General features: G+C 46.9%; 1 protein-coding gene across 1 annotated transcript in view; it reads right to left on the minus strand.

Moving 5' to 3' along the window:
* The window catches only part of LOC138527817 (nicotinamide N-methyltransferase-like), a 407,128-nt gene extending 406,334 nt beyond the window's left edge, over positions 1-794 (minus strand). The window contains exon 1 of the mRNA XM_069639112.1: positions 581-794. Within this exon, the coding sequence (XP_069495213.1) occupies positions 581-725 (145 nt within the window). The 5' untranslated portion in view covers positions 726-794. The remainder of the gene's footprint in view (positions 1-580) is intronic.
* Between the last annotated feature and the right edge of the window lie 12,218 nt (positions 795-13,012).

Raw genomic sequence — 13,012 nt, forward strand, 5'->3', positions numbered from 1 at the left:
TCAACCTTCTAAGCAAAAGGACTCCTCTGGGCACCTGGCAAGCAAACAGGGCAGTTCATACTTCATAGGGAATGCAGATTCAGAGATTCCATTAGGAGAGATTATTTCCAGGCAAATGTGCAAAAATAAGGCAATATCTAACTCAGTGGGACCGGCACCAATGCAGAGGTTGGCTTCTGTTTCTACAAAGCATGACGAGGGAATACGCTTCTCGAATGTTATAATTAAAAGCAAGGGAAAACGCCATTGTGAAGCACAGGGAGCGCTTGGAACAGGAATTCCTTTAGACGCATTCATTCCTGCTCTCGACAGTCAACTCATGCCATCCAAGGACAGTGCACAGCTTGCTGCCTGCCCTTTCCCCTCTCCTTCACATTTTTAAAATCAAATGTGTGAGGCATTTGTTTTAACGCAATTATTGGTCATAACTATTGTTTGCCACTAGTTATGGATGACAATACATGAATACATATAACATTGCAATAGTACTTTGTTTGTAAAGTTCAACGTTAATTAAATGTCTTTGTAGCAAGTATTAAATGACCAAATAGCGAAAAATACAAACCTGAGCTGTACATACCTGAAGAGAAGAACCTGAACAGCTCAGTCAATACAAGCTGGGAATCTTCCAGGAACTCAGCGTCTTCGTGGTGATATGCTGCAAGAGAATGTTCTGCTTTATAATGTTTTTCAAACAGCATGCACCTGGCTGAACGGGAGGCCATTTTCACGTATTCGACTTGTCTCTTTAGTCTGTCTCTCCTGCCTGTAAGTAAAACATCTCTCAAAGCAGCTCAATCAGGAACGGATAAAGTGCCTTCTCATCTACTTACCATATCTCCTCCCACCATCATGTGCTGGGCTTTCAGCCATATCTCCTCCCCCCATCACATGCTGGGCTTTTGGTTTATAAAGTTTACACTCTGGTGCTGTTCTTTGCCCTGTTTGATCAAACATGGAGACCCATAAACACGAGGACTCATTTTGTCCTTTAGGTGCCAATGCAATTGGTGTTTATTTTATGTGAACTCATTTGCATATTTAAACTTTTAGTTTTAATCCTTTTCTCACGAAGACGCCCTTGCAATCTAGGCATTATCTTCAGTTAAATGCCTAAAAGAAATATGAGCGGATAGGCGATGAGTGACAGTAAATCACAGAGATTGATTCAGACCAATAAGTTTCCGTAGGATAGCTGCTGGGCAACACACTCGCCTTGGAAGCAACACCACGTGGAGCAACGCAGTTTCGATCCCCACGTCTGCAGCTTAGAAACCTCTGGGTATTAAACTGGCTATAACTAACCAATTATAATTATTATAAATTCACTCATAACAATACAGTGTTGCAAATGCTTTGGCTTGACCTCACACCCATCCCAACCAAATCACTCTACCTGATAATGATGTGTGACAATAACTTAGAGGTCCTATGCAGCAGGTGATAAAGGGATTATTTTTGTTGTTTTTCAAAATAACCTGATGTACATGATGGCATTGTGTTCCCTTTGAGGTTGCCCTTCCCGGGTCATTTTGAAATAAGAACTAGCTTGGAGTTGAGTTAAAATATCTGTAGACATAGCTCATTGCTCCAGCACTTCCTCCAGTCGGTCACTCTATGCTTATGGGGAATGTTGGACAGCAAAGAGTGTGAGCCGATGACAACAGAGATTATTCATCATGACATGTTCGTTTAGCCTAAATCTGGATAATTATATACAACAATGTCGGTGCTTAGAGTGCTGGCCTGTGTGACTACAGGAGATAAAGGCCCCTTCCCTGTGTTGTGCCCGGAATTCCATTGAGAGTAAATTCAGAAATAACATTTCAATAACGAATTTACCTTCATCAATTACCTGAAGAATGCTGGTGCCTCCGCTTGACGATTCAGGGCACTACGGGAAGCCCTGTGAACAGTAATCAAATGTATCTGTAACTATTATAGCGTAGTAAGAAACATCAAATTATAAAAGGCATGCCGATGCAATAAATAACACAGGGATTGGTTATACTTTGCTATCAAAATTGTATTTGTTCAGACGATTGGACTAATTACACATAAAAGCGTGAACAACTATGTAAACCATTCTAAAATGCTATAATAGGGCAAACATTAAAATATCAAGCTAATGAAAACATGCATTCCAGCACAGCTTTCTACATCCTTACTCCAGCAATTGTCTGCCCTTAGAGTAGATTCTAGCATAGTGTGTGCTGCCGGACAATTAGGGAGGCGATGTGAACTTAACACATGAGAAAGTGGCTGCAAAAGATTACTCTGTAGCAGCAGAATGCCAAAAATGTTGTTGAACCTAGCATGTTTTGATGCTTGGCTTAATGCTACAGGTTCAGTGACTGAACGGCCTCTTTGAACGTTGCCTTGCTCAGGATGGTGGCTGGCCAAGGATGTGTAGCCCACTCTTTTTCATCCTCTTCCAATCAATGTTTCTACGCTCAATTCTACCCATACCTCTATCATGAACACTTTACTTCCTTTGTGCCTTTTTCGACCCTCTCACAAATCACCCCAGTCATGGCTTACACCGCATCTTCTCCATCATTGGTCACTGTTGTGGTGTGCTGAAAGACACTGGAAAAAAACACATCTACCCACTGATCGTATCCGCCTATCAGATCTACACTGTTTCTTTGGATTTGCTGCCATTTCTGCAAGAAAACTACATATTTCTAACCTAATTTCTTACCACTCCCCTCCCTAATGTCTATTCCAACTTCAAAATAATTTCGTCCCTCCTTCAACCTATGATCCTTCACTATTTTCATCTCTTTCGACTTATGATTTTGTTAATTACTTTGCTAGCAACATAATTCAGTGAGATCATCTCCCTCTTTACCATTCCCTCATCCCCCTAAGCCTTCCTCCTCTATTTCTACTTGTATCCCCCTCTGTTCTTGACACAGCTTTCTTCCTATCTCGTCAAGTCCAACTGCCTCTCCTCTTTATCCCTTGCCTTCACTTAATGGCCCTAAAGGTCTATCCTCACCTTCTTCCCTTCCTGACTACAGTCACAAATACATCTCTCCTCAGTTCACTTTGCTACTGACTTCAAAACATCTGGTCACACACCCAATGCTAATAAACCCTCTCTTCTTCCTTCCCTTTGTGATCATTTCTGTCCTATTTCTCTTCTTGCTTTTCTCTCTAAGAACTTAGAGTGTGCCGCTTACTCACAGATTGCCTCTTTTCTCAATCTCTTCTTTCTTACTGCAAACTATTCTGGATTCTGTCCTCTTCCCTCCACAGAAATAGCTCTTCTGTCTGTCTCTAATTTTTTTTTTTTAAATATATATTTTATTAGTTTCGTAACATAAGATAACAGAACTGGCATCAGTGATAATAGATCAAGCGTATCAATAATAAGGCCCGCAACTCCCCCCGTCCATCTCCCCCCTCCAATACCACGGTTACTCCATCGTACCACTCGAGTCCGTGCCCAGGCCAGGTCGCCTCCTCAGTCCGGCTCGCCCTCCTGCGATTCGGGATGGAGCAAGGTACCGTTAGGGCCACCCAACAGTGTTGCTCCTCGCTAGAGTCAAATCTCTGCACTTGGATCGCCGTCTCCCATGCTGCTGTCTCAGCTGTTATCCACTTAGAAAGATCTCCCCACCATAGGGGCATAGGCGGGGCTCTGGGGCTTTTCCACCCCATAGCTATGTGCCTTTTGACCGTTATTTATATAAGGTCTCTGAGCTTATTTAGGGGTTTATTCTTCCTACTGCGTCCATACTTGCCCAGGATACATGCCGAAGGTTCGCCCACTTCAATTTCAATGTCTGCCCCGGCCACTCTTTCCTTCACTTGTGACCAGAACTCTCTAATCACTGGACATCCCCAGAACATATGGGTCATACCAACCTTGGGTTCCCTGCATTTGGGACATAATTGGGTGCCAGCGCCGGTGAATTTCGATATAGCTGCCGGGGTGAGATATGCTCTGTTCGTGATATATAGTTGGATGAGCTGTAAGCGGGCGTTTCGAGAGATGTTTTTGTGGTAGTGGGTTATATCACCCCAATCTTTGTCTTCAAAAACCAGGTTTAATTCAGTCTCCCATTTGCCCCGGCATTTGAGGTCGACCTTGGTGGTGCCCCACAGTAGGGCTTCATAGATACGAGAGGTTTCGTGGCCCCCTTCAGCAGCGTTCAGTATCGTTTCGATGCATTCGTCCTCTTCGGTCTGGTCGGCTGCGATCGGCCATCTGCTATTCAAGGCCTGTATGACTACTCTGTGCAACAGAAATTGCCCCGCCGGGAGGCCCGTGGCGTCGCAGAGATCTGAGAAGGTTAGAACCTCTTGTTCTTGGATCAGATCCCCCAGTATAGCCACCCCAAAGGGCTCCCATTGTGTACGGTCTCAAATTGCCCCCAGGGATGATTCGACATGAGTGCTGCAATGGGGATCTGTGGGGAGTACGGACCTTCAGATCCGACTAGCTTGCAGGCCCTTTTCCAAAGTCGGATCCCTAGCTTGAGAAGGTAAGGGCAGTGTTCACGGGCACCCTTTCTGGTCCATAGCATATCTCTAAGTAGCATCCGGGGGAGGGTCGTTTGGAGGAGGCGAGTGTCTGTGTTCTCATCGGCCATCCACTGCACAACATGTCTTATCTGGCTAGCAAGGAAGTAGAGTTCGAAATTGGGGATCTTCAGTCCGCCCCTCTCGTATGGTCTCTGGAGAGTCTCCAACGCCACTCTATGCCTGCCACCCTGCCAGAGGAAGCCCCTACAGAGTTTGTTGAGGTCCTTAAAAAACGAGGGGGGATGTCGAAGGGAACGTTAGTGAAATTATGCAATAGGCGGGGAAGAGCGACCATCTTAAGGAGTCCCTACCTTCCGGCCACCGAAAGCGGGAGCCGCCCCCAAAATTCCATGGATTTTGTGAGAGAATCTTTGGCCCTAACGGTGTTAAGAATATGTTCCGTACCAGGGTTTCTGTGTATAGTGATCCCCAAGTATTTGAAAGATGTCACCTGCCATTGGAGGTCTAGAGGGGGGAGAGATCCATATTCTTCACTGTGTAGTGCAGCTAGGGGTAGAGGCAAGATTTGCCTCTGATAATCTGGATCCCGGTGTGCTTGTGAAAGCCGTCCAGGGTTTCTAAGATGTAGGGCAGGAGGTGTTCAGGGTCGTGTGGGTACAAGAGGGTGTCATCAGCGTACATAGAGACGAGATGCGTCATTCCATCAATTTTAATGCCCCCATCACCATATTCCTGTCTCAGGTAGGCTGCCACAGGTTCCGTGGCAATAATGTACAACATGGGGGACAGAGGGCAACCTTGTCGTGTGCCTCTGTGTAGGGACCATTTAGCGGAATAGGTTCTATTGGTGCGTACCCTAGCAGTTGGGTTGGCATAAACCAGTTGAATCCATTTCAGAAATACAGGGCCTATCCCCATTTTGGCCATGGTAGCATATAACCATTCCCACCTCACGGAATCAAAAGCTTTGTTGGCGTTGAGTGACGCCACTGCAAGTTTCTGTGGTCTTCCCTCCGTACTATAAATGACATGGTGTAGCCTACGCAGGTTCTCAGTGATGGATCGTCCGGGGACATATCCAGTCTGGTCTTGATGGATCAACAATGGGATCACTCTACGTAGTCTGTTAGCACGCAGTGCAGTAAGGATCTTGCAGTCTACGTTTAGCATAGATAAGGGCCTGTATGAGCCACAATCTGCCCCGTCTTTCCCTGGCTTGAGCAGGGGTATTATCACGGCCTTGCTCAGGGAGTCCGGGAGGGCGCCACGCTCGAAGGCCTCGTTATAGACCTGGGCCAATATAGGGGCGAGTGTTTCCTCATAGGTTTTATAGAACTCCCCGGGGAGGCCGTCTGAGCCCGGGGTTTTCCCAGCTGGTAGCGATCTGATTACCACCCTGACCTCGTCGGGCGTGACGGGCATGACGCGGGTCTCGGCCATGTGCGAATCCAATTTAGGCAAGTCGATGACGTCAAGGGCGTCTTCGACCCCTGTGTCAGAAGGGGGCGGGGTCTCAGACTACAAGTTCCGATAGAAGTTAGAGAAAACCGAATTAATTTCCTGTTGGGTGTGCACGGCAGTGCCGTCTGGCGTGTTTATGTGGCAAATAGGTGGCCTAGGGGTTTCCCTTTTATATAGCCAAGCTACGAGTTTCCCCGGTTTGTCCCCCAGGGCATGGATTCTTTCCGTGTGCTTGGCGTAGCTCAGTTTACCTAGGGCTTCCCAATGCGTTAGGCAGGTTTGTCTAAGTTCGATAATTCTATGTAAATGATCAGGGGATGGGTCGACCATGCCCTCGAGGACACACAGGTCTCTTTCGGCTCGCTCCAGCAGGGTTGTGATGGATCTCTGGGCCCCTCCAACTGCTGCGACCATCTCGCCCCTCATGACCACCTTGTAAGCCTCCCAGGTAGTGCTCATGTGTTCAACACTATGTAGGTTATTCTGCCAGTATTCTTCGGTACTATCCCTTATGCGTTCTCTGAATGCAGTGTCAAGTAAGGCTTCAGCCCTCAGTCTCCACGTGGGAATAGGGGTTTTTTGCGGGAACACCTCCCAAGTGACCAACAGAGGAGAGTGGTCGGAAAGTACCCGCGGTAGATAGTGCGCGTTAACAAACGCAGACTGTTGTGTGTGGCTGAGAAAAATGTAATTTAGCCTGGTGTACACAGCATGCGCCGGGGAGTAGAATGAGTACTCACGTTGTTCCAGGTGCTGGTCCCTCCAAATGTCACTGAGTTGCAAGTGTTGGGCTAATTTGAAAAGTATTTTGGCCGGGGGGTGGGGCGATCATGCTTGTTGTCGGATCTATCCAGCAGAGGGTTCAGGGTGCAATTATGGTCGCCTCCCCATATCATGATTCTGCCCAAATATGTATAGAGGGGGTGAAAGAAGACGCGTCGTGGTTGGGCGCGTAAGTACTAACTAGGCATACCTCTTTACCCTCGATAGAGCCACAAACCACAACCATCCTCCCCTCGTTGTCCGATTTAGTACTAACAAGCCTGAAGGGGATCGAGGGAGCAATCCAAATCAGAACCCCTCTGGCATAGGAGGAATAAGCGGAACCCACTAGGGTGCCACGCCAGGATTTGGCGAGGGCATCTAGTTTTTTGGCAGTAAGGTGAGTCTCTTGAAGCATGGCAATTCCAACCTTGCATCTCTTCAAGTAGGAGTGGACGCGTCATTGTTTGACGAAGCTATTCCGGCCTCTGATGTTCCAAGTGGCGATCTTTACTGAGTCAGCCATAGGTGTTGCGTGGACAGTCATGTGGGGCGAGCAGGACTCGGGTCTTGTCAGTGCAGCAATGCGTGTAGAGGGCTCCCGTGGTCTCGGTGTTTCCCGTTTATAACCTGGCTTGAATTCCCAACTTTGGCGCCAGCATCTCCCCTCCCTCCCCCCAATAACTGTAAACACCCCGAAATTTAAACAGTTCAAACTGAGAACTGGTCCAGGTTTCCCTCGTTAAGACTACCCCGTTTCCGCTCCATTCGACCTGACATAGGTCTCGTGGTGCCCTACGGGCGGGTGTACCACACCCGAGAAAAAAACTAGTCTGGGGTTTGAAGAATTGACGTTCCATTCCTAGCGATGCTCTCTTATATAATAATTCCTGCTGCTCTCTCCAGCAGTTACCCATTGCTTTCGTGGATTTGTGTGTTGCCTGCCAAGTCAGGAATCGCTCATGAAGCAGTTCGGCGCGAGCTGCGCCCTTTGTCCTCGACATCAGGGATCTGCTCTCTGTCCATCCAGTCACGAACCTCCGCAGGGGTATCGAATAGGTACGTTTTGTTATTACGTATTACTTTAAGCCTAGCCGGGTACAGGAGCATATAGCACAACCCAGCCTTCTTCAACCTGGATTTAGAATAAATGAATAAATGAATTGCGCTCTTTGCATCTGCACCTGAAATGTATAGTCAGGGTAAATAGCAATTTTCACCGAGTCCCGCTGTATTTGTCCACCGGACCTCGAGAAAGCCAAAATGGTCTCCCTGTCCTTGTAATTCAGCACTTTTGTAATCACTGGTCTGGGGGGTGCGCCGGGGGCCTTTCTTTTGGCAAGTGAGCGTTGTGCTCTTTCAATTGTAAAGCCCTGTGAGAGCTTGCCTGCTCCGATCTCATGAATTAACAGGTTCTCGACGAAGTTAGTGGGGTCGGCTCCTTCAATGCCCTCAGGCAATCCCAAGAGTCTAATGTTATTTCGGCGTGCCTGCCCTTCCGCCTCCTCGGCCCTGTCCTCTAGGTTCTTCACCCTTTGTTGTAGCACGTTGACGTCTTTTAGGAGCAAAAGTTTCACCTCGGTGTTGTCGCGGACCTGGGTTTCAAGCACCTCGGTCCTGCCGGATATGGCGCGGACGTCCTGTCGTAGTAGGCCCAGATCTATGGCCACCGCATCTGTTTTGCTTTCCATTTTGGTTTGAAGGGTCATAATGGCTTGAAGAATCTGGGAGTTGGCAGGTTCTTCTGCTCCTTCAGAGGGGGCCTGGGGTACCTTCGTCTCACCCTTTTTTCCGGTGTCGGGTCCCGTGGGCCCACCGGCCGTGTAAGTTTCCATTGTCGTTTGGCGCTGTTTGGCTTTGGCGCCCTTCCCGGTCATGCCACCAGCGTCGACGGGGGACGATGTAGATCCTCTGCTAACACTGCGTAGCGGTTGTTGCCCTGATTAAGAGTAGGGGTGGCAGCGCTTAATGTGTATGTGCACTCTAAAGCCTGTCAGTTCGCAGTGGGCTGGTTGTGCTCTCAGACCATGCTCCGCGATGCGGACCCGGAGTGGTCCGGTAGTAGCTCTGCAGTGGGCTGGTCTAGTCCTGTCCCTCCCTGGGCGCAGGCCGGGCCTTCAAGGCGTGCTGCTCCTGTCTGTCTCTAATATCCGCTAGACATTGTAAACTTTCTACCTTTCTTAGTATTTTAGAACTCTCTGCTGCTTTTGATACAGTTTGTTGCCCCACTCTATTTATTTATTGAGTATTTATAAAAAAATAGAGTGGGGCGATAAACTGTATCAAATACGGCAGAGAGTTCTAAAAGAATGAGAATGAAAGAAAGTTTAGAGTGTCTAGCAGATATTACAGACTCTGCACACTTTAATTTCCAGGGCTTTCATCACAGGATCTGTTCTTCATTGGTTTCATTCCTACCTTGCCAATTGTTCTTTCTCGATTTCATGGGCAAGTAAACGTTCTACTGCCTTTCTATCGCTTCATGGCATCCCTCAGGGGTTCCGTTCTAGGCTGTCTACTCTTTTCACTCTATACCTCTCTTCTATCCTCAATTGTGTCCTCTTTTGGTCTTTCCTCATACTTTCATGCTAATGATTTGCAGCTCTTTGTTTCCTTCACTTCTTTCTCTGATTCATTTTATTCAGCTATTTCCTGTTGTCTAGCCGGTCAGATAGCACAATGAGCTGAGCGCTCGTTTTAACATCTGTGTGCAGCCTGCTGATGCAGGTTTGAATCTTGGCTGGGCCATTTCAGCCTTTCATGCTTATGAGGTCGATAAATTGAGTACAAGGAAGTGGGATAATAATATCAACTGTTATTTCTTCAATTAGATACCTGTGTGTTTGAAGTGCTATATAAACAAAATGTTATTAATCATGATTGGCTGAATGCTAATTTCCAACATCTTAACCCCTTTAAAATTGAGTTTCTTTTCCTTCCCTCCTCCACTAATTCATTTCCAGCCCACTGCTATCTTCTTCTCCCCATCTAATCTCCCTCTTTCTACCTCTACCTGGACTCCTGGTGTCTTTCTTTTACCACCTCTATATTTCCATTACAGCCAGAGATGGACTGGGAAACAAAATAGGCCCTGGATATCATTTTCAAAGTGGACCCATATTACACATTTTCATGAAGCCCAACCTTTTTCCTATGAAAGAAATGTACAAATAAAATAGGTTACCACACAAAAGAGGCCCAGGGTGCAGAGGTCTACTGGGAAATCTCCAGAGTTCCCAATATTCCAGTCCACCTCTGATTACAGCCCATGCTATCAACTTTACAGTATATGCAATGCTTGTCCCTCACAGTTTTACAATGCCACCAAGCTGCTTATTTGAACACTGGTTCTTGTCCGCGTATGCTACTGTTTTGGCCTACTCATTGGGCTTCCTTTCTACCATTTCTCCCTCTCTGCTCCATATTTAACAGTTCCACTTGCACCCTATGCTGCCACTCTTTCCATACATCCATATCTTCCTTTCTTCACACATTGCCTGGGCTATTCTTTGAATCTTGTCTAGTTTTAATTTTCTCTGCTTTGTATTTAAATGTATACACGGACTAGCTCCCCATCTCACTTTTTTGAATGCTCTTCGTATCCCCGCCCTGCTCACACCATTCTCAAGACTAATTCTGCCTCACAACACCCAAACCACCCTCTGCCTCTTCCCACTTCCAGTTCTTCAAGCTCCTGGCACAAACGATGCAACTCCCTCCACATTGAAATCTGATCCTCTATCTCTACATTTCATTTGAATCTTAAAATGTTCTTCTTTCCTCCAACCACCAAGTTGTCATGCGCAAAATTGTTGCTCATACCTATTGTAACATTTAAATACTTTGTGCAGCGCTTTGGTGAAAGTGCTATATTAATTAATACAATATAAATACCGGTATCTGCAGCACTGTGATGCTGGAAATGACTTATGGAGGGACAGAGTCTCCCAGTCCTTGTCCTACCACTTCTGTGTGTGTGTTATCTGTCTGTTTTCTAGAACTGAGGTCAAGCATGGACCGCTGGCAGTGCACCTCTTCATTGTATCTTGTGGTGAACAATACCCATGGGATACCCTTAATGCACCCACAGGTGGGGATACACCCTTGTACCCCCTATGTGTGTTTTGGGGGACCAGCATGTTTCCCATAGAGCTGGGTATGGGCTGGTGGCGGCTATTTGCTGACTTGACAGTGGCATTGAGTATCCTCCAATTTGGGATACCCAGGCCCTGCCATGGAATCAATGGATTCCTACACAAAGGCAAGTTGGGCACTGTGGCCTCTTGGTTTCTATTGCCTTTTACATTGTTTCCAAAGGTCCTGGGAAGCTCTGACTCTGTCCCTTTGTCCTAATTGGCTGTTGGGTGGAAACACCATATGTGTCTCTGTTCCCTTTCCTCCTGACTGGCTGTTGGGTGGAAATATCATATATGGCTCTGGAGCTGCCTCCTGTCAAACTGACTGGAGCCTTCCCAGAGGCAGTGTGCTGTGGCTACACCCCTAGGGGTGGGACCTGGTGTAAAGCGCAAAATAAATAAATAAACAAATAAATAAATAAATAAATAAATAAATAAATAAATTGAGGCTAAAGTGAACTTACATTCTGTGTTATGGGTGTCTGGTTTCTGTGTGTGTGACAAAATGAATGAGACAGCCCCGACTGAAATTGACATGATTGCAGTGTAGTGTGCTGAAAGGCTGGGTACTTACCCCAATCCACATTCTTCTCTGTGGGTGTCTAGGTGAAGTGAATGGCCTGAATGCCTGTAAGTCTGATTGACTGCTGCCTGCATGAATGCCCTTCTATGTGATTGGCCGACTGAGCCTGACTCAGCCAGAGGGAATGCGGAACAGATGTGTATATCTGGGGACCTCTCGCTTAACAATTTGTTGAAGCTGAAGTGGAAGCTGAAGCAAGAAGAAGCTGGTCCTTGAAGCCCAACTGGAGGAGAAGTCTGCTGCTGCATTTCGTCATGTAATCCGAAAGCTGCTCTGTTCTTCCAAAGACTGATCCAGAGAGGACCTGCAAAGGAGACCTCTTCCCGGGCTACGAGGGACCATTGTGCAAACTGCTGCTCTTCATCCTAAGTACTCTGGAAGCCAGTCCAGTATGCCTGCTGTCCGGACAAGGGGTATTTGTGAGTCCTGAATAGGAGTGCCTGGGCATCTTCAATCGAAAAACTCCACTGGTGTCACCGAGGGTTCGGAGGTCCATTTGTGACCACTGGAAGCTGCTTCTGTCTACCGCCCAGAAGAAAGGGCACCCTGGCAGAGTGCTGCTGGACACCCAGAGCTGTGAAAGTTCCATGTTGCCTAAGAACAGTTCAAGGGACATCCTTGTCATCATCACTGACCTCTTCTTCCCACTGGAGAGAGTCGCTGTGTGCAACGGAAGGTCCGTCAATGGGTTTCCTGCAACCAGAAGCTTATGCAGACGTCCTGAGGGTTCAGACTTGGTGAAGGTCTGTGGTCCACTCCAGTGGTCAGGTCCATATCACCAGAAGCTGTCCAGAGGTCTGTGCTGTGGCTGCAGCACCAAAGAACCAAAAGTCAGAAAACTGCAATATTCCGAAACCCAACACCAAAAGTGACCTATGCTGGCAGAAGTCATTGAAGGGTCCCAGTGGTCTTACTCACATCTGCCAAGCCTTTATGGAGCCCACAGCAAGTTTCATCTTAACAGGACTTCTACGGTCATGGAAATCCTCGACCAAAGGAGAACACAGCAAAGAGTAAAACTGCCGCACTTCAGAAAGCCGTTGGTTCCATTTTTCTCATGGACTCAGCATCCTAGTGGCTCCTTCTTCCAAAAGGGGTCCATTCTCAGAGGAAATTGTCGAGTGAAACCAAGAAACTCTGCCACTTTGTCTGCCAAGGCACCAAAGGTACTGTGACTAGGAAGAGCATCTTCCAGCTTCAAGAGTCATCCAGGGGTCCCTGATTCATTGTGAATCCTGTTCTCCTGTGGCCTCTCAGGTACTTTGTGGGCGGTAGACCCTTTTAAAAGAAAGCAGAATCTTATTGAACAATATTGGACTGGCCTCTAAAAGACAAGATAAGTTACTCCCTAACCTTTTTCTTATAGGTTGCTCAGCCGGTGGGATCTTCACACAGAATTGCATATCTAGTCTAAATAAAGCATTCTGCCACTGTTCACAACTAATCTGCCTTTCTTCCCTATTCTATGCTGATACACCTCATTTAAGAATTCGCAGAACTATTTAAAACTGTCTGCAGTTAGTGCATCTATTACTGAATTTAAGTATTGTGTGGTACCACATAGAGTGTATAT

Source organism: Ambystoma mexicanum, chromosome 7q (assembly GCF_040938575.1).
Source record: "Ambystoma mexicanum isolate Mex_15411 chromosome 7q, UKY_AmexF1_1, whole genome shotgun sequence".
NCBI classification, from domain to species: Eukaryota; Metazoa; Chordata; class Amphibia; order Caudata; family Ambystomatidae; genus Ambystoma; species Ambystoma mexicanum.